The sequence below is a fragment of the Dromiciops gliroides genome, chromosome 5 (assembly GCF_019393635.1).
Source record: "Dromiciops gliroides isolate mDroGli1 chromosome 5, mDroGli1.pri, whole genome shotgun sequence".
Classification (NCBI taxonomy): Eukaryota; Metazoa; Chordata; class Mammalia; order Microbiotheria; family Microbiotheriidae; genus Dromiciops; species Dromiciops gliroides.
The window spans coordinates 232917025-232936209 of NC_057865.1; the positions used below are offsets into that span (position 1 = coordinate 232917025).

Consider the following 19185-nt stretch of genomic DNA (forward strand, 5'->3'; position numbering starts at 1 on the left):
CCCAGGGTCACACAGCTAGTAAGTGCCAAGTGTCCGAGGCCAGATTTGAAATCAGGTCCTCCTGAATCTAGGGCCAGTGCTTTATCCACTGCACCACCTAGCTGCCCCCCTTTCTCAACATTGTTAAAGGCTTTATTGTTGCTATTCTTTAGTGCCTACTTGGTATTCACAATCCACTTAGGTCCGGAAATTCCTGTTCTCCAGGAATTTGGTGCTACCCAGGAACTCCTCTGTCATACTACCTTTGCCTGTCTATTACTATCTTAGGTATAGAGAGGTGGCTGAGGGGGTGTTAGCAAGCCCGTGACTGGGCTTTGGGTCTCTGCTTTTCTTTTCAAAGGTCAAATCCTTGAGCATAGCTCAGGTGTATTAAAAGATGTGATTGTCAGACATTCTCAGGGGGCAGTGTTTACACCTTGTATTGGGACATCTTCATTGTCAAAACAAACACCTCATGATTGTGGCAATAAAAACTCACATCATTGCCTGTATGAATAGCCACTTAAATTTATTTGTACCTGTCAACATTTCTTGAAAACAAAATATATTTGTAACTTTATAAATTTAATCAAATTGAGCTTGGGCCCAAGATTTATAGAGAACCTCTCAGTAGCTTTTAATTTAGTTATTTTTATTAAATGAGGTTTAATAGTGTAGATTATATACTACATAAAATACTTTTTAAAAAATGAGTGTCCTAGAATAGGGAAAATTTTTTTCCCAGCATTTTTCTTAGAATCCTCTTTATTTAAATGCTTTATTTATAATATAGTTACTTTCCTAATTTAATTCCCAGAGTTTTATTTTCTTTTAAAAAGCTAAAATTCAGGGAGTTTGTTTTGTTTTTCAGCATACCTCCAGATAATCTTTCTATTCAAGAATTTCAAAGAAATGAAAATATTGATGTTGAGGTAAGTAGTTTCTCATAACTGCTTTCATATGGCTTCATGTTGAACCATACAGGAATATTGTTTATACCTCCACCAAGAGTAAATTAAGGTGACATTTAAGACTAATATTCAGTGAATTTAGCAAAACCTGTTTCCTTTATTATTTCCTAGGCAGCATTTGCATGATGATTGAATAGTAATAGATCATATTGTAGAATGCTTTTTAAAATGTTTTTATTTTGTGTTTGGGGATTGGGTTTTTGTTTTTGTTTGGGGCTGGACCTGTGATTCCATCTACATTAGGACCTTTTAGATAGGAAACTCCCACTAATGAGACAAGTGACTTAATATTAGAGAGTTGCCAGAAGGAAGAAAGAGATTGGGCCATGCCCTATGTCAGCTATCAGTCTTTGACAGGGGTGGGCGTAGAAGCCTAGTCTTACCTTTGAGCATGCCCCTTGTCACAAAATATTTTGCATATATTATCTTATTTGATAATTATTTATTGGAGGCTAATCATTTTCTTTACTGTTTCCAGGCAATACCATTAACTAGTTATTTTTAATGATAACAAAACCATTAGATAAAGTTTTACATCTTTAGTCTCTTGATATTGGTCCCATAGATATAGCTTTTCAGAGTTTTTAAGTAAATAGTAAATATTCTAAAGAAGTTTGTAGAATGCTTGTTTTTTCTTTTAAGTAAATTGAATGGGATAAATCACTTTAAATTATCCATTTTAAAATGCAGTGGCTGTCATTGTAACAATGTGTTTTAAAAGAAAAAAATTACTGCTTTATATGTCCTAATTGTAGTTTAAATTTTAATACAGTCACAGGATTGCTTGAGAATTAAATGGGATAATGCATAAAAATAATTTTGAAAAAGTAATGTTACATAAATCTGAGCTATCCCATTTAATTCTCAAGTTATCCTGTAACATAGGTCATATAAATAATATTGTCTACATTTTCTAGAAGAGAAAATTGAAACTCAAAGAGTTGTGACTTGCCCATGGTCAAAAAGGCAGGATTAGGATTCGAACTCAGAGCTTCTGATTCTATATCACATATTCTGCCCGTTGATGGCCTTTCTCTTATTACTTAATATATACTCATTTTCTCCAGATATTTTGTAAAATCATGTATTAGATGTTGGCCATGACAGTATTTGGAGTTTGCTGTAATCATATTGTAGAAAGTTGTTAAATCTATAGGATAGCTTTCCTTTTGTGAGGGCCAAAATTGGATATACGGAGCATTAATCTCCCCTTTGAACTTTCCCTTTTATATATACCTCCCAGGCCAATAAGAAAAGGAGCCTCTGAGCTTTAGTTCAGAAAGGATCAGGTTTTATTGCTTGGGAATTAATTAGACCACAAAGGTGAAACCAATTAGGGAAATAAGGAAGTAGGAATACAGATGGACAGTCTTAACTCTAAACTTAGTCTGTGCAATCCCAGAGATTAAGCTAGTTCAAAGGAATCTAGGGTTTTCCTTCACAAAACTCACCAATCCCGAACTGCCCACTGGGTTGAGAACCAGCACGCCCAAGACCATGCACAAAACACCCCACCACTGAGCTGAGCCAAGTGCCACCAGACTGCTTTCCAGGCTGAAAGAGACCAACCTTTTGAATGCCCCATCCACCGGAAGTTGCCTCCCTTCCGGTGGAATTTTTCTCCCCCAAAAGGGAAGTTTGGTGTTTTTCCTCCCCAAAAGGGGAGGTCCTTCTCAGTAGTATACATAATCTCAGGGTGGGCCAGGTGGGGCCCCTCCCAAATGATTCAACTAAAACTTTTGATATTAATCTTTACCACAAATAATTTTTACCACACTTTGTAGTCTCTTCCTACCTTTGGAAATAAGTATTTACTTCATCAACAGTATTATAGTATAGCAGTTTTCTAATGGGTTTACAACAGATAGCTAGACTAATATTCTTTGTCATTTATGGTCATGGTACTTATGTTGTGCATGAAGAACATTTATGCCATTAAGGGTTCTGTCACTCCCTTTTAAGATGTGCATGTGTGTACTTGCATGCGGGTGTATGCATGTGTGCATGTGCATGCGCACGCATGTGTGTACAAAAGGAAGTGAGAGTCATTCAGTTTCATGGAAAAAGCACATTTAAATGTGTTTAATCTGTTTTAGGTGGTACAGCTCATCAGCACAGAGATACTGCCTTATGCTAATTTTATTCCCAAGGATTTTGTTGGCCAGATAATGACTATGCTTAATAAGGGCTCCATACATTCTCAGTCATCTTCATTTACAGGTATGTTACTTGAATGATAAAACAAACCAATGCTAATCAGTATTAGTGTGTTTTTGGAGCAGCTTAACTATAGCAGTGTGGTGAAAATTATGAACCAGAGACTAGTTGTGGTGTTAGAAGACAGAAAATTCAACTAAAATAGGTAAATATATAGTGAAACTTTTTTATGATATATGCATTCATATGTACAGATCCAGATGAGTTGAATTCTTATACTTAGAAAGCAGTATGACATAGAGCATTGGATTCAGCATTTAAAGACTTGAGTTCAAGTCCCAAGTCTTAATTCTTAGTACCTGTGTTGGATTGATAAGTCACTCAACCTCTCTATGCCTCAGGTTCCTTATCTGAAAGCTGAGGGATTGAATTTGATGATCTCTGAGTTCCCTTCTGGCTTTAAATCCTCTCATATTTTTCGTTTCTTTTCTTTTTTCCGGGGAAGTGAAGGTTAAGTGACTTGCCCAGGGTCACATAGCTAGTAAGGGTCAAGTGTCTGAGGCCAAATTTGAACTCAGGTCCTCCTGAATCCAGGGCTGGTGCTTTATCCACTTTGCCACCTAGCTGCCTACATTATTTTTCAATTAGCTGTTGATTTTAAGAATTCAGGAACTAAAATTTATAAATCAGTAAATTTCAATTCCACATATATATATATATATATATATATATATATATAAATATTGAAAGCAAAAATCTGTACTTAGAAGACAGCAAACAGTGTAATAATAATCATTAAATTTTACTATACTACAAACTTCATACAAACTAATCTCCTGTGAGACAAAATTCTAATTGAGAGAAACAGCAGACACAGTGTCTTGATTTCTAATTGTGTCCAGTGTTTTATCAATAAGCTGGAAACCTTGAAATTATTTATAGTTCATTGTGACTAACTCACAAACAATTGATGACGTTTTATTCCTGGTCAGATTATGTTTAATATATGAATGACCTAAATGTTGGGACAGAGAAGATAATTGATGAGTATGCTAATTAAACCAATCAGTATATAATATTTTGAGTCTACCCAGTAGCTCTGCTCTGGGTACTGTGTTTTATGTCTCTGTCTCCCCCAGTTACTGCCTCTCCTTCCTCCTCCCTCCTTTTCCTTTTCTCCCTATTTCTCCATCCCTCTCCCCCTCTTTTTGTCTTATCTTCTCCCTTCCCCCATCTCTTCTCCTTTCTCTCCCTCTATATTTCACCTCCGTTCCCTTTTCTCACTCTCTCCTCCTTCCTTTCTCCTCCCACAGGTTCACTTACCACTTTTGCAGATGACTCTCAGATCTATATATCCAGCCTCAGTCTCTACCATGAAATCCAGTCTTTTAGTCATCTCAGATTCAGCCTGTCCAAAATAGAACTCATTATCTTTCTATCAAAACCCTTCCCTCTTCCTAACTACCCTTTCTCTTTTGAGAGCTTCACCCTCTTTCTACACCCCAAGGCTTACAATCACAGTCATACCTCATCCCATTCACTCAGTCTTATAATACAATCATTTTAGTTCCTGATTACCTCTCACCTATACTACTGTGATAGCTTCCTAATTAGCCTGCCTACATCTGTTCTCTCTCCTTTCCGATCCATCTTCTACACAATTGCCAAATTCATATTCCTGAAGTACAGGTCTGACCCGTGCTCAAGAAGCTCTCAGTGTTACCTTTTTACTTCTTAGGTAAAATATCAACTTCTCTTTTTGGCTTTTAAAGGCCTTAAACAGTCTTACTGCAATTTACTAATTCCAAGCTTTCTGAACAGCTTTACTCTCCTTCATGCAATCTCCAGTTAAACCTGCCTAATTGTATTCTCCCCTCATATGACACTCCATCTCTAATCTCCATGACTTGGCATAGACTGTTCTCCATGCCTGGAGGGCACTTGCTTCTTCTTGTTGAATCTCTTACTCCCTTCAAGGGGAAAGTACCACTTTTTACTTAAGGCCTTTTCCTGTTCACTCCCATAGTACCTGGAAAGTAACCTTGTGCTATATATGTTTTTTATTTACTTATTCATATACATATTGTTTTTCTCCAAGAGAATGTATGCTACTTGAATGAATGAATAACAAATATTAGGAAGTTGATTAGGAATTGGTTTTTATGTTGTATTTTACCATTTACTTGTAAATAAAAGGAATACCAATTTAGTTCTCTTTTTCTGAATATGTATTAAACATCTTAATGTAACAATGTAACTTTCTACAGTATGCTCATACAAAAATTGTATGTTTTAATTCTTCACCAAAGTAGTTGTTTTTCCCACTAGATGGCTCTCCTGAGTATCTTTACTCATTCCTAAAGTATGTATACAATTTAACCAGTAGGTGGTACTTGTGCTCTTTTCAGAAGAAAACTGTCTGGGATGGCTCTTAAAATGTAGCATCTACCCACTAACAATAATAATAGATGATAATTCGAAATTCATTTTCTGGTATATAACGCCCATTTTGCTTACAGCAGGTCTATGAGGTAGTGAATGTAATTTTTCCATTTTCAGGTAAGGCTAATCAGATAGTCAGTTTTCCACTGCTGATATACATACATACATACATACATACATATATACATGTCTGTGTGTGTATAGATAGATAGATATAAAATGTATGCCTCAATTAAAACCTACATATTCTGACCCTGTCTAGTGATGTGGGTTTTTTTTTTTTTCATAAGATCATGGTCCTTATTTTTGACCAAATAGTCTGGTAAGAAACTTTAAAAAACAAACAAACAAACAGAAATACTTACTTTTATTTATCTTTTGAGCCTTATTTGAGTTAATCTCTGATAAGGATGTGTCCTTTGTCCTTGTGAAGACTCTACATGTGTCCTTGATATCCCATCCCTTCCCATATTTACTAGATTGTCCCTACAATCATCCCTTTTTTCTTTTAATCTTCTCTCCTTATTTACTGGTTCCTTCCTTTTACTTTCAGACATACCCAAGTCTCCCTTGTCTTCAAAAATATTTCACTAAACTCAACCATCCTCTCTTTTATTTATTTATCCCATGTACCTTTCTCTGCCAAATTCTTATAAAAGACTTATAGTCATTTCTTCCCCTTCCTCTCTTCTCACTTAATCTTTAGCCCATTGAAACCTCTAAGTTTCAACCTTATCACCTCAACTGAAATTTTTCCCTCCAGAGTTAACCAAAAATCTCTTAATGGTTAATCTGATTAGCTTTTTCTTAGTCTAAACCTTTTGTGACATTGGTACTCCATTTGACACTCGTGACTGCCACTGTCTCCTGGATGGGTCTTCTCTGGTGGTAGTTCTCCTCCTTCTGTCTCCTTTTCTGCCTCATGACCCATTTTCCTCACCCTCTGCCCCCCAACTATGAGAAGAGTAGTTCCCAAGCTTCTGTAGGTCCCTCTGTTCTTCTCAATAAACTTTCATCTTCTCTACAGAGATGACTCATAGATCTATTTATCTACCCCCACTTTCTCCCCTGAGCTTCAAACTGGCTGCCCTGATAGTAATGTCAACTCAACAAGTCTAAAGCAGAACTCATTGTCTTCCCTCTTAAAATGTCCCTATTTTTGTCAGGTGCACCAGGTTCACTGTCTTGGTGTTCGGGCTCTCTCTTGCCCTACACATCCAGTTTTAAGCCACTTCTTGGCATTTCTTTTTCCACAATATGCCTAAAAGCTCAGTACTTGCCTTTTCAACACTTCATCCTATTTGCATGCCTTTGCACTGCCCATCCCCCTCTCCTGGGATGTGCTCCCTCTTACTCTGCCTCATGGAAACCAGGTACCACTCAAGCACCATTTTGTTGTACGTGAACTTTTCCTCATTCACCCAAACTTTTAGTGTCTCCACATCCTGATCACTTTCTACATAATTTGTGTGTACTTTTTTACAGGCAGTGCAACAGAGTAGATGGAGTGCTATCCTTGAATCTAGAAGTCTGCTATTCAAGTCCTGTCTCAGAAACATAATGCCTCTGTAACTCTGGGCAAGTCACTTAACCTATCCGTTTTCTGGACAACTTTCTCCAAGACTGTAGATTGATGAGAAGTTGCTAAATTGAATTGGTAGAGGAAGTTCCTCACCCTGGGCTCTTATACTAGTGAAATCATAGGGCCAGTCTCTGTCCCCTAATGGAATGTAAGCTCTTTGAGAATAGAGATTATTGAGGGGCAGAGGATCAGAGAGAGAATAAATATGAGTTGAAATTTTTTTACAACTGTTTATAAAAGAATAGAGATTGCGTTATTAGTCTTCTTGCTCCTCCTCTTCCTTTTCTCCTCTTTTGAGAAATATGAGGCTTCTACTTGTACAATTCAGAAACCATCTCCTTCCATTAACTGGGGTAGACACTTCATTTAATAAAAGACCTAGAGATTGGTTTTTCATAATTAAGCTTTTATTATCTCAAAAATGAGATAATTGTAAATCACTTAGCACAATGCTGAGACATAGTAAGCATTATATAAATGTTAGTTATCATTATTATTGTTTTAAAATTGAGTTAGCCTGAGAAGAGCATGAATCCACATATACAGTCATAGACGGTACTGGAAATTAAGGTAGTCTTACTTTAGACTATGGTTTCCCATCTCTTACCCCTTAAGGAAATTACACACATATTCTAACTACTTCTTTATTCAGATCTTATGCTAGATCTCTACCACCCTTACTTACCAATCCTTTTTTATGTAACCCTCAAGTGAGAAAAACTCAACTAAAACTAAGACTGGACTGACTTCTCTGTCCCCAGGTCCAAAGGGAGACTTTGGCATTAAATACAAGGTTTTCAGAAAATCCTTTCCTGATTTTTTTTGCTTTTTTTTCTTTGCTAAATAAACATTTCTATATAATAGCTTTTAATGAAAACATCATTTTCCGTAAACTGCTTCTATAACCTAGGTATACATTAATTCCTTACCATGAAAAGAGCTATTAATGTTGCAGTCATTTAAAATATTAATAGATTTTGCATCCAGTAATATAATCCAGAATATATATCACTTATTTTAGAAGTCTTCCAGAGTTGTGCTTAAGATTTAATAAGAGCATTTTAGACTTCAGTTTCTTATTTCACTATTAAGTTAAAGATCATATGTTACTTTTGCAGAAGCAGAAATTGATATTCGAATGAGAGAAGAATTTTCTAAAATGTGTTTTGAAACGCTACTCCAGTTTTCCTTCAGTAACAAAGTGACAACACCTCAGGAAGGCTATATCTCCAGAATGGCCCTCTCAGTGCTCTTGAAGAGATCCCAAGACGTCTTACATCGCTACATAGAGGATGAGAGACTTAGTGGCAAATGTCCTCTTCCAAGGTTCTATCTTTTATTTAATTTTATTAAAAATTCAGGCATACTCTTCACTTATCAGTTAACAATGATAATGATTAATCATAACATTCTTTCTTTAGCATCAGAGTAAGGTATAAAGCATAAAATCTTAGAGCATCTGACTGCTCTGTTCAGTCATCAGGTTGTGTCTATTGGTTTGAAATTTTGCTTTCTTCTGTTTTTACCTAGTCTACTTAACCCCTTTGGCATCATCAGTGTCAGAAGTGATATACCATAGCCAGATTAACAAAAGGATAAGGACAAGAAGATCCAAACCAAACTCAACCACAGGGAATTATCAAGAGGTTACAACCAAGGCTTACAAAGTAGCATTGGTGCCTTTAAATTGCTGCCTGTAGTTGGCAGTACCCACCAACTGACCCAGGCTTTTAAATAATTCATGGTTGCCAACATCAACATCTTAGAAGGTTCCTGAGATGCAGCTACAGGAAAAGAAGAATTGGTCAAATTAAATTGCTAAAATTAAAGATAGCACTGATTTTGTTTAGACAGGTGCTTTAGATAAGTTTGAGAAATGATGAAAAGAAGTTTCCAGGTGAAGGATAGGAAAACTGGACAGTTTCTTACTTCCTGAGTCATATCTTCACAGGAGAATATCACTACTAATTTTGAAGTTCAGTCAATCCTGGTATAATGCCATTTGTTTTCATTTAAGTTATGGATTTTAGTTAAGTTATAAGCTTATCTTTGTAACCAAAAAAGTCCATGCTTATTCCAAAATTCCATAACTTAATCTTTTTTTTTTTTTGTGAGGCAATTGGGGTTAAGTGACTTGCCCAGGGTCACACAGCTAGTAAGTGTTAAGTGTCTGAGGCCGGATTTGAACTCAGGTCTTTCTGAATCCAGGGCTGGTGCTCTATCCACTGCACCACCTAGCTGCCCCTTAATCTTTTTCTGTGTGGATTAACATGGTAAAACCTTTCTGCCTCTGAAGTTGCTAATGACTTCTCTGTTCCTTAGAACCTAGCTTCTTAAACTGTGGATCGCAACACCATATGTGGGGGGTCGTGTAAAATTTGGCGATAGTAAAAGGGTTTGTATACCTATTTTATATACCTATATATCCGAGGTCAAGTGAAAATTTCTCCAGTGAAAAGAGAAGTGGAAAAGGTTTAAGAAGCCCTGCCTTAGAACACCACTGCTGCTTAAACAAAAGGCCTACCAAGCCAGCTACTGCCACAACTGTACCAATTTTCCCATACTTACACAACCATTTGTAGACACTTAATTGTCCAAATAGTGTTTGTCAAATCTCACATAGATTAAAGAAAGAATCTGACTTGGGCATTGGGAACAGGAGGGGGGGCCCCTTATTTAGATATCTTTCAGAGTTCTGTGAAGTAGCATTAGTTTGTTAGTAACCTTGGGGAAGGTGGCACTTGCAACTAGCAATTGTTCCATTTATATACCTGAAAACTCAGAATGGGTCCCAAGCTGCAGTAATGATTTGTGAATTATTTTTTTCATGACCAGAACTCATATAATACATTATAAACATTACACTTATTTACAATTGAACATATAAAAACATTCTAAACTATCTTTATAATCCTCAGTTGTACATTTGGAGAGATAATCATTGAGAACTGAATAGCGTATCCCTTTAGAAAAATCGTAATGGGGGCAGCTAGGTGGCACAGTGGATAGAGCACCGGCCCTGGATTCAGGAGGACCTGAGTTCAAATCCGGCCTCAGACACTTGACACTTACTAGCTGTGTGACCCTGGGCAAGTCACTTAACCCCAGTTGCCTCACAGAAAAAAAGAAAAATAGTAATGCACTTGACTTTTATAATAAAAAGTTCTTGGAATTTTTTATACACTATGATTATATTTCTGGATGCCTTAACATAAATACACACAGATACACACTCACTCATAGAGCATTTATTACTATACATTTACACATTATGACACATCATTTTTTTATTTCAAAAGGACCCTTCTCTACAAGATACAGTATAGCATTTCTAAAAATTCTAAGTAAAAAAAAAAAAATAGCTTTGAGGATTTCGTGATGCCTATTGACAAAGTTTTAAATGCTCTCTGGTGCCCCCAACCTAAGATTGTTAATTATTGTCTTAAAGGAGTTTGAGTCTACTTCTTTTTTTTTTTTTTTGCCACCTAGCACTGTGTACCTAAGCAGAAATAACACATTATTTAAATGCACATTATAAAATATATTTATCTCCTAAGAAGGGAAGGGGATCAGTTTTAGAATGATTTCAATAACCAAAGAAATGGCCACAAGATTGTTTTATTCAAGCCTAAAAAAAAAAACCCCAAAATTTAATAAGTATCTATTTCCTTAGGTTTACTGTTTTTAATTCATTTAATAAGTACCTGATTTCCAAGTTTGTAAATTAGGATTGTATGATATCTCAATCAGCTGTCCAGTGTTTTAATACAATATCATTTACATTCTGTTTTCCAAGAAGTCATGTTCCAAGAGACTGATAGTTATTTCATCACTTAAAACATAAGATTTGAGATGTATCTCAGCACAGTATTTTAAAAAACTGAATAGCTCAAGAATAATAACCTTAGTTTGTATCAGAAACGAAATGGTTGCATTGAAACTGAGAAGAATATAGAAAATTCTTAAAGCAGAAAAGCTCTTTTTTATGGAGAAAGACTTGAAGGAGCAAATTTGTGATTTTAGCTTTTATTCACCTTTATTCATCTTTTGTATCATCTCCAAATAGAAGTACTTTGAGATTGGCCATTTGGAATGGTAGTGGTATCTTTGTTTGGGGGTAAAGAGGACTAACTTATTTGGGGGTGTATTTTTGAATAGTTAATACAATATGAACAGGTAAAAACACAAGCTAATATTTATTGAAACAATAATAGTATATTATACCTTTTTTATTTAAAATGAGACATTCAAACTATTTTCCAAAGTGTGTTTTTGCTTACAATATGATATATAGAAAAGTGATTTTTTTAGTATACTTTAATTTTATTTAAATTTCACATAGATAAGGTAGAGTTTTTAATCCTTGGGAGTTATAACTTACCTAATTTATTAAATAGATAAAAATATTATTTACTTGATGCTTATAGATTAGCTCATATATTATGCATTTTTCATATAAAGGATTAAAAAACCCCAAATTTAAAAATTAGCATATTTAACTTTAGATTCATTTACACTCAGTATCGATGAAAACTTTTCTCTTTATTTTTCTGTTCCAATAGATAAGTTGTAAATTTATAATTTTTCATTGAAAAAATTTTTCTATTCTTTTAGGCAACAAGTTACAGAAATTATATTTGTTTTAAAAGCAGTCAGTACCCTTATTGATTCACTTAAGAAAACTCAACCTGAAAATGGTAAGTGCTTGAAATCTTGTTTCAAATATAAAATAATTTTTATTTTATCTTTGATCTATTTAGGTATTACTAATGTTTTATAGAATTTATTATCCATTAGCCCTATTTCATTGAGAACGTCTGTCTACTCTCCTTCAACTAGAGGAAATATTTTCAAACATCCTGTATCTTCCTATTGCAGTCGTACCCATTTTTCATGATCTATTCAAATGCCACTTCCTCCATAAAACCTTCTGTGGTCATCTCTACCATAAGTGATCTTTCTTTTCTGAATTCCTATAGTATTTTCTACTTTGCTTATTCATTTAAAGTATTCTACTTTATATTATAGTTTTTTGTGGAATGATTTGTCTTCCTTACTAGGCTGTGGGCTCTTTAAGTCCAGAGGTTGTGTCTTATTCATGTGTGTCTACCCACACTGGGAGATGCTCATTATTTAGTGAATGAAAGAGTAAATCATAAGGCACTTATAAATAGTTCCCATACAATATTACATAACTAAAGACAATCATTTTTTCCTAGTATTTTATTGGATTTGGGCTTTTTTAACCTTCCTCCCCACCTCCCCGCCCAATTTAATCTAACTATGGTGGAGTACATACCTGTAATCTCAGTTGCTAAGAAGGCTAAAGCTAGTGTCTCTTGAGTTTGGAGTTCTGAGCTGCAATGGGCTATGCAGATTGGGTGTCCTCACTAAAGTTTAGCATCAGTTTTAATTATAAGAAGTAGTTTTGTTTCTTTAATATTTAGATCTCTTTTTTATTGTTTTGTAACCAGATTTGTTAGTATGTCAGGAATCTGATTTTGTGAGTGTAGAAGCTCCCTCCACCAATTTATATAAATTTTTAGAGAGAAGCTTAAGATTCAGAGATGCTAAGTGATTAGTGAGTCACATAGTAAGTGTCAGCTCATGTCTTCTTTACTCCCAAGCCCAGAGCTCTCTACACTCTGCCATACAAGGTTATCTTTACGTACACACACACACGTTAGAATATTTGAAAACTATTTTTTTGCCAGATGGGTGACTCTAAAGAACAAAGATTTCAAGGAAGCAATCCTATTTCTCAATTTCTTTTTTTTTTTTTTAGTAAGGCAATTGGGGTTAAGTGACTTGCCCAGGGTCACACAGCTAGTAAGTGTTAAGTGTCTGAGGCCGGATTTGAACTCAGGTACTCCTGAATCCAGGGCCAGTGCTCTATCCACTGCGCCATCTAGCTGCTCCCTATTTCTCAATTTCATTAATTAATTAGTTTGTTTGTTTATTGATTTATTTATTTATGGTGAGGCAGTTGGGGTTAAGTGGCTTGCCTAGGGTCACACAGCTTTCTCAATATTTTTAAACCCCTTACATGTAGAACTTTTCCTATTTTTAATATGTATGGCACATGATGAAAAAAAGCATATTGTATTAAAGTGTTTCTTGTTTGGACAATAGTAATAACAACAAGGGACATTTATATTGTTCTTATATTGTTCAAGTGTACAAAATATTTTACTACATGATCTCATTTACACTCACCTTTCCAAGTCTCTAGGTTTACAGAGTTATAAACAAGGACATCACAGTTTTTCAGTCACAGGCAACATAATCAGAAACCTTTGTTTTGTTGAATAGTAGTAGATTAGAAGGAGAGTAAGAAAGTAAGTATAGGGGCACACTTCTGGGGTTTTCCAAGCAGAACTGCCCCACTTTGTTAAGTTAGCAATTTTCAGAATTTTTAAAAGGCTTATTAAACTTGCTAAGTACAATTATAGGTGCCTAGGAAAATAAGGTAAACTAGGACACACACACACACACACACACACACACACACACACACACACACACACAAAGCTTTAAGCTGAATATAGATCTAAGGTGGCCATGTTATCATTCCTATAAGAGCTGGGTCACTGTCAAAGACAGATTTTAATTGAACCAAGTGTACCATACTTTTCTCTTAATCTGGGGACTTTTTCCCCACTTTATGTTTGTTATTTTAAGTTCTTCATAGTCTTCATAATTTTCTCCCATTTAGCATTATTAGAAGAATATTAGTATTATAAAGATGAGCATTTATTTCTAGAAGAAGATTGTGGTCAATTAAAAATGATTTACAGTTTCCCAGACATAATCCACTGTTAGGATCATTTACCTTAAAGTTACCAAGTATCAGTATATGTTAACTAAATTTGAAAACTCTAATCAGATTCTTCATAGAATTCCTCTGCCTCTTTATTCTCAGCAACCAGGGTTGAAGAAAACAGTTATAATACTTTGCTACATAATCCTTCTGTTTGTTGTCCTTGTGCTACATTTAATAATTAAAGTAAACTGAGAGACCGTAGTCCAAACATGATCAATTTATTAGGTTAGCAGTAACAAATAAATGAGGTCAATGGCCTTCCTCAGTGACCATGGACAGACCACAAGGTAGGGCCTACTAGCCTTCATATAGTTTTGAGAAGTACTAGAGAACAAAGAACAGACTTGGGTAGGTGGGAAAAACAAGGTGATTGGTTATAGGGTAGACAGCATCATCCATCAGAGTGGGGACAACATAATCAGTTATATCAAGGAAAGTGGGCAAGCACCCAAATGGGCCTGGTAACCACTTGTGCTGTCATTATGGAATACTTGATTGATTTATGGTACCCATATTCATCCTGAGGACACTGTTAGTAGACCAGGGATAGAAGACTTCCCAGCTCCTAGGAGGATTTGTCAGGGAGATGCTATACTCTCCTTAAGGACAGGCCAGGATGGACAATATACCATGTAAAGATATACCAAATCATCTTGTAAGCCTTTAAAGATACCCAACACATATCTTGGAATTTTCCCAGAAGCTAAAAGTATGGTGGGTAACAGTTTTTCCCATTAATTATAACTTTTTTTAGTTGATTTTTTCTTTTAATTAGTATTTTATTTTTTCTAGTTATATGTAAAGACTATTTTTAACATTCATTTTAAATAAAATGTTGAGTTCCAAATTTTCTCCCTCTCTCCTTTTCCTTCATTCTCTCTAAGATGGTAAACATTTTGATATAGGTTATATATGTGAAATCATGTAAAACATGTTTCCATATTAGTCATGTTGTGAAATAAGAAACAGAACAAAAGGAAAAAACTGAAAAAAGCAAAGAAAGTGAAAATAGTATGCTTCAATCTGCCTTTAGACTCCATCAGTTCTTTCTTTGGATGTGGATGGCATTTTCCATCATCTGTCTTTTGGAATTGTTTTGCATCATTGTATTGCTGAGACAGTCATAGTTGATTGTTGCATAATGTTGTTATTACTATGTACAATGTTCTCCTTGTTTTTCTCATTACACTTTGCATCAGTTCACATGAGTCTTTACAGGTTTTTCTAAAATCCACCTGCTTGTAATTTCTTATAGCACATTAGTATTCTATTACATTCGTAGACCACAACTTGTTCAGCCATTCCCCAGTTGATGAGCAGCCCCTCAATTTCCACATTAATTATAACTCTAACTGAGAGGGAAAATAGAATTCCTGAGTTCAACTTAAGGACATAGAAAGAAGGCCATAGGCAGATGTATACTCACTTATAAAAATCAATACAGCATAAAATCGTACATTGTAGAATCGATACATAGAAATCAACACAATAGAAACTCAAAGTAATATTAACTTTGATCTTCTCACTTGTTAGTTCTTGGACCAGTTCATTGTTCATATGAAATGTCTATCTATGGGGGCAGCTATGTGATACAATGGATAAAGCACCGGTCCTGGATTCGAGAAGACCTGAGTTCAAATCCGACCTCAGACACTTGAAACTTACTAGCTGTGTGACCCTGGGCAAGTCACTTAACCCCCATTGCCCCACCAAAAAAAAAAAGAAAAAAGAAATGTCTATCTTATACATATGTACTGATTGACCATATTTGTGGGTCGGTCTCTTTTCCTTAATCTTCTGGAGCGATTCTGTCTAGAACACTAAAGGCTTTCCTCCAGTTATTTTAATATTTTGCAAATAATAATACAAAACTCTGGCTGCCCACATGCTATCCCTTATTCTCACGGTAAAGCCCATCCACCCCTTTTTCTGGTACCACACATCCTTGGTGATGTCTTTTGTGCCTTTTCTTGCATATAACTAATTTCTTGGAATATGTTGCAGCCTGCTTAAATCAATCCTGCATCTTTACATTGTTCTTTGGGTCACCTACAATTTTGATATTTCTGAGACCATTGTTTTCCATAATTTGCTGCTTATGGGACTTTTCCAGAAAATTTTTTGAAAATTCTATAGTTTTCCAAAATATAATCCAACTGCTATCCTCCTCTTCATTTCTGGCCTAGCTCATTATCTATTCATGGTTCCTATCCAAAGGTATGTGTACTGATGGACATGCAGAATTCAGCAAACTACAGGATACCCCCTGTTTTTGTACAACCTGCAAGCTAAAAATGGGGTTTTTCTGTTTTGAAATATAATTTATTTATAAATTATATATAAAATAAGCAATATTTATTTTAAAATGTAAAACCTCTCAGAAATTTCTCTCTTTGTCTTATATGTGACACTATCATTATCTCATTATTATATCATGGAAATCATTGGAAATTTTAACTTCTTCAGGAGAGTAGTGCTTGCATTACTGAGAATGCTCTTTAGATAGCTGTTAGGAAATTAATCATAATGTTAATAGGGAGAAAGGAAGAAAAGCCAGCTTTCATGTGTTTTAAAATAAGATAAATACTATTTATTTTATATATAATTTATAAATAAACTACATTTTCAAATGGAAAAACCATTCTTACCTTGTAGGCCATACAAAAATAGGTAGTGGGCCAGATTTACCAACTCCCTGACTAAATCAATGTACCCATACAACTGTGTGTCATTTTGTATTTTTAATTCAAGAGCTTTCTCAGCAAAACTTGTTCCCTTTATCTCTTGAATTGTTATTTCATCCTTTATCAAGTAAAATATACATACGTAATTTTTTTTTTTTTGGTGAGGCAATTGGGGTTAAGTGTCACACAGCTAGTAAGTGTTAAGTGCCCGAGGCTGGATTTGAACTCAGGTCCTCCTGAATCCAGGGCAAGTGCTCTATCCACTGCACCACCTAGCTGCCCCTACGTATGTACTTATAATAACTAATATTACTGAATCTATGTGCTTAATATTTTTATGATTTACAGATAAAATATAATGTTCCCATTTTGTAGATCAAAAATTTGAGCTACAAGGATGTTAAGCAGCTTACTAAGAATCATAGTAGTTCACGCTGGGAAAATTTGTATTTGAATCCAAATAATTTTCAAAATTTGACCTCAGTATTTTTCCCTGCCATTTTTAGCAGATCCATTTTCTATGTTTGCCATTAGGTACTGTATTAAAATTACTTCCAAGAGTCTTCTGACATTTAGCCCAGAGTGCCTGAGAGATTTAACCAGAATACATGGGGAAGTCTGGATTGTTAATTTAAACCATAAAGACTATTTCAGTAAACTCTGCAGCTATTGGCCATGACTTCTCACAAGTTTCTTCCAGAGTCAACCCAAATGTTAGGGACATTCCTTGCTTTCTCCTACCATCACAAAAGTATAAGTAAAGCACTTTGGTTGTCCACCTGTCATCATTCTTTCCATGTGATAGAAAGAGGAAATGGGCTAGTTTGATGACCTTTTATTCCTGTTACTTGAGGTTCTTCACTGGTTTCATATTGCAGCTGGCTCTCACACCACCATGCATCTTTCCATTCATTGCCCTTTATGTGATTTTTGTTTTGAATTCTTGGTGATTGTCATATTCCATGTTTTACTGCCATATAACAACATTGGCAGAATATTGGTACTAAGAAACATGGATCTTTGCTTTCATGACAAGCTTGGGAACATTAAAGGATCTTTGCAGTCTCCTGAAAGCAATCCAGACTGATACTCTCCTCTGGACCCAGTTCATTGGGCCATCATGCTCTCAATTCCACAAGTGTGCAACTTTGATGTCATCCTCAACTCCTCCTTATCTCTCATACCTATAGCCAGTCTGTTGCTATGGTTGGTTGATTTCAGCTTTGAAACAGCTTTCAAATATACCCCTTTCTCTCTTGTGATAATGTCAGTACCATGGTATAGCCTCTCATCACTTCATGCTTGTTATTTCTAACTCCATAGTATCACTTGAATACTTCCCTTTCTCACTATTTACATGGCCACTACCCTAGTTCAGGCTCTTATCACCTGTCACCTGGATTATTGCAATAGCTCTCTAATTGGTCTCCTACCTCAAGTCTCTCTACTTTTGAGTCTCTCCTACTCTCAGCTGCCAGAGTCATTTTCTTAAAGGTCAAACATCATTATATTACTCCCCTACCCTATAAACTACAAGGGGGTCCCTATTACCTCCAGGATAAAATATAAACTTTTTTCTTTTATTTATTTTTTATTATAGTTTAAGTTCTGAACTGTCCTCCCTCTTTCCCCACCCAGCACTAGAAAAGGCCACCATTTCATTCATATGTGTATGCATGCATGCATGTGTGGAGGTGGATGTATATGTGTATATTAAAAAAAACATACATGCATACTTCTATTTATCAGTTCTTTCTCTGGAGGTAGATAGCATCTTCCTTCATACGTTTTTTGTAGTTGATTTGATTATTTATTATACTTGGAATAATTTAGTCATTCAGTTATTCTTCATACTATATTGCTGTTACTTTGTACAACATTCTCTTGGTTTTGTTCATTTCACTCTACATTATTTCATGTAAATCTCTCTATGATTTTCTTCTTTTTTTTAAAATAAACATTTTTATTTATGGTTTACCAGCCAAAGACAACCTAGAAGGACTGCAGGAAAGATCTGTCTCATTGGGGTGAGAGTGGAGTGCAGTCCAACACAGGCTAAGCCTCAGCAAGCTAGCAACTGGCCTTGAAGGCAACTGAATCTAAGGCAGTGGTTTTCAGAACTCTCAGATGACACACAGTAGGGGGATTGTACAACTGATACAAAGGAGTTTACAGTAGACTTTTTCCTGTCATTGGGGGCCAGGACTCTGTTGCATTGCCCATACTGAGTCCTAGGTCACAGTTCCAGGGTGGAAAAGAATGCTTGTGGTCACACAGAGTACAGTCAGTATAAGAACCTCTCCTTACATCATAACACCTTGGAAGAATGGAAAACTTAGAAACCCTTAGAACCAGCTCTGAAAACATAGCATGAAAAATCTGAAGCTCTACCCTGGGAGTAGAGCCTAGCTATGATATAAAATTAAAAGTCAAGAAATAGACTAGAAATTTGAGCAAACAACAACCAAAACACTTTGACCATAGAAAGTTACCATGGTAACAGGGAAGCTGAAAACACAAACTCAGAAAACTACTGTCAAAAAACCG

The 19185-nt window shown here is 35.4% G+C and overlaps 1 protein-coding gene across 6 annotated transcripts in view; it reads left to right on the top strand.

Annotated features, from left to right (window-relative positions):
* Positions 1-19185, top strand: part of MON2 (MON2 homolog, regulator of endosome-to-Golgi trafficking) — a 138180-nt gene that overhangs the window by 104557 nt on the left and 14438 nt on the right. For all 6 annotated transcript variants that reach the window (XM_043965855.1, XM_043965857.1, XM_043965856.1 and 3 more), the window contains 4 exons: positions 851-911; positions 3047-3170; positions 8250-8457; positions 11746-11828. In XM_043965855.1, coding sequence (XP_043821790.1) covers positions 851-911; positions 3047-3170; positions 8250-8457; positions 11746-11828 — 476 coding nt within the window. The remainder of the gene's footprint in view (positions 1-850; positions 912-3046; positions 3171-8249; positions 8458-11745; positions 11829-19185) is intronic.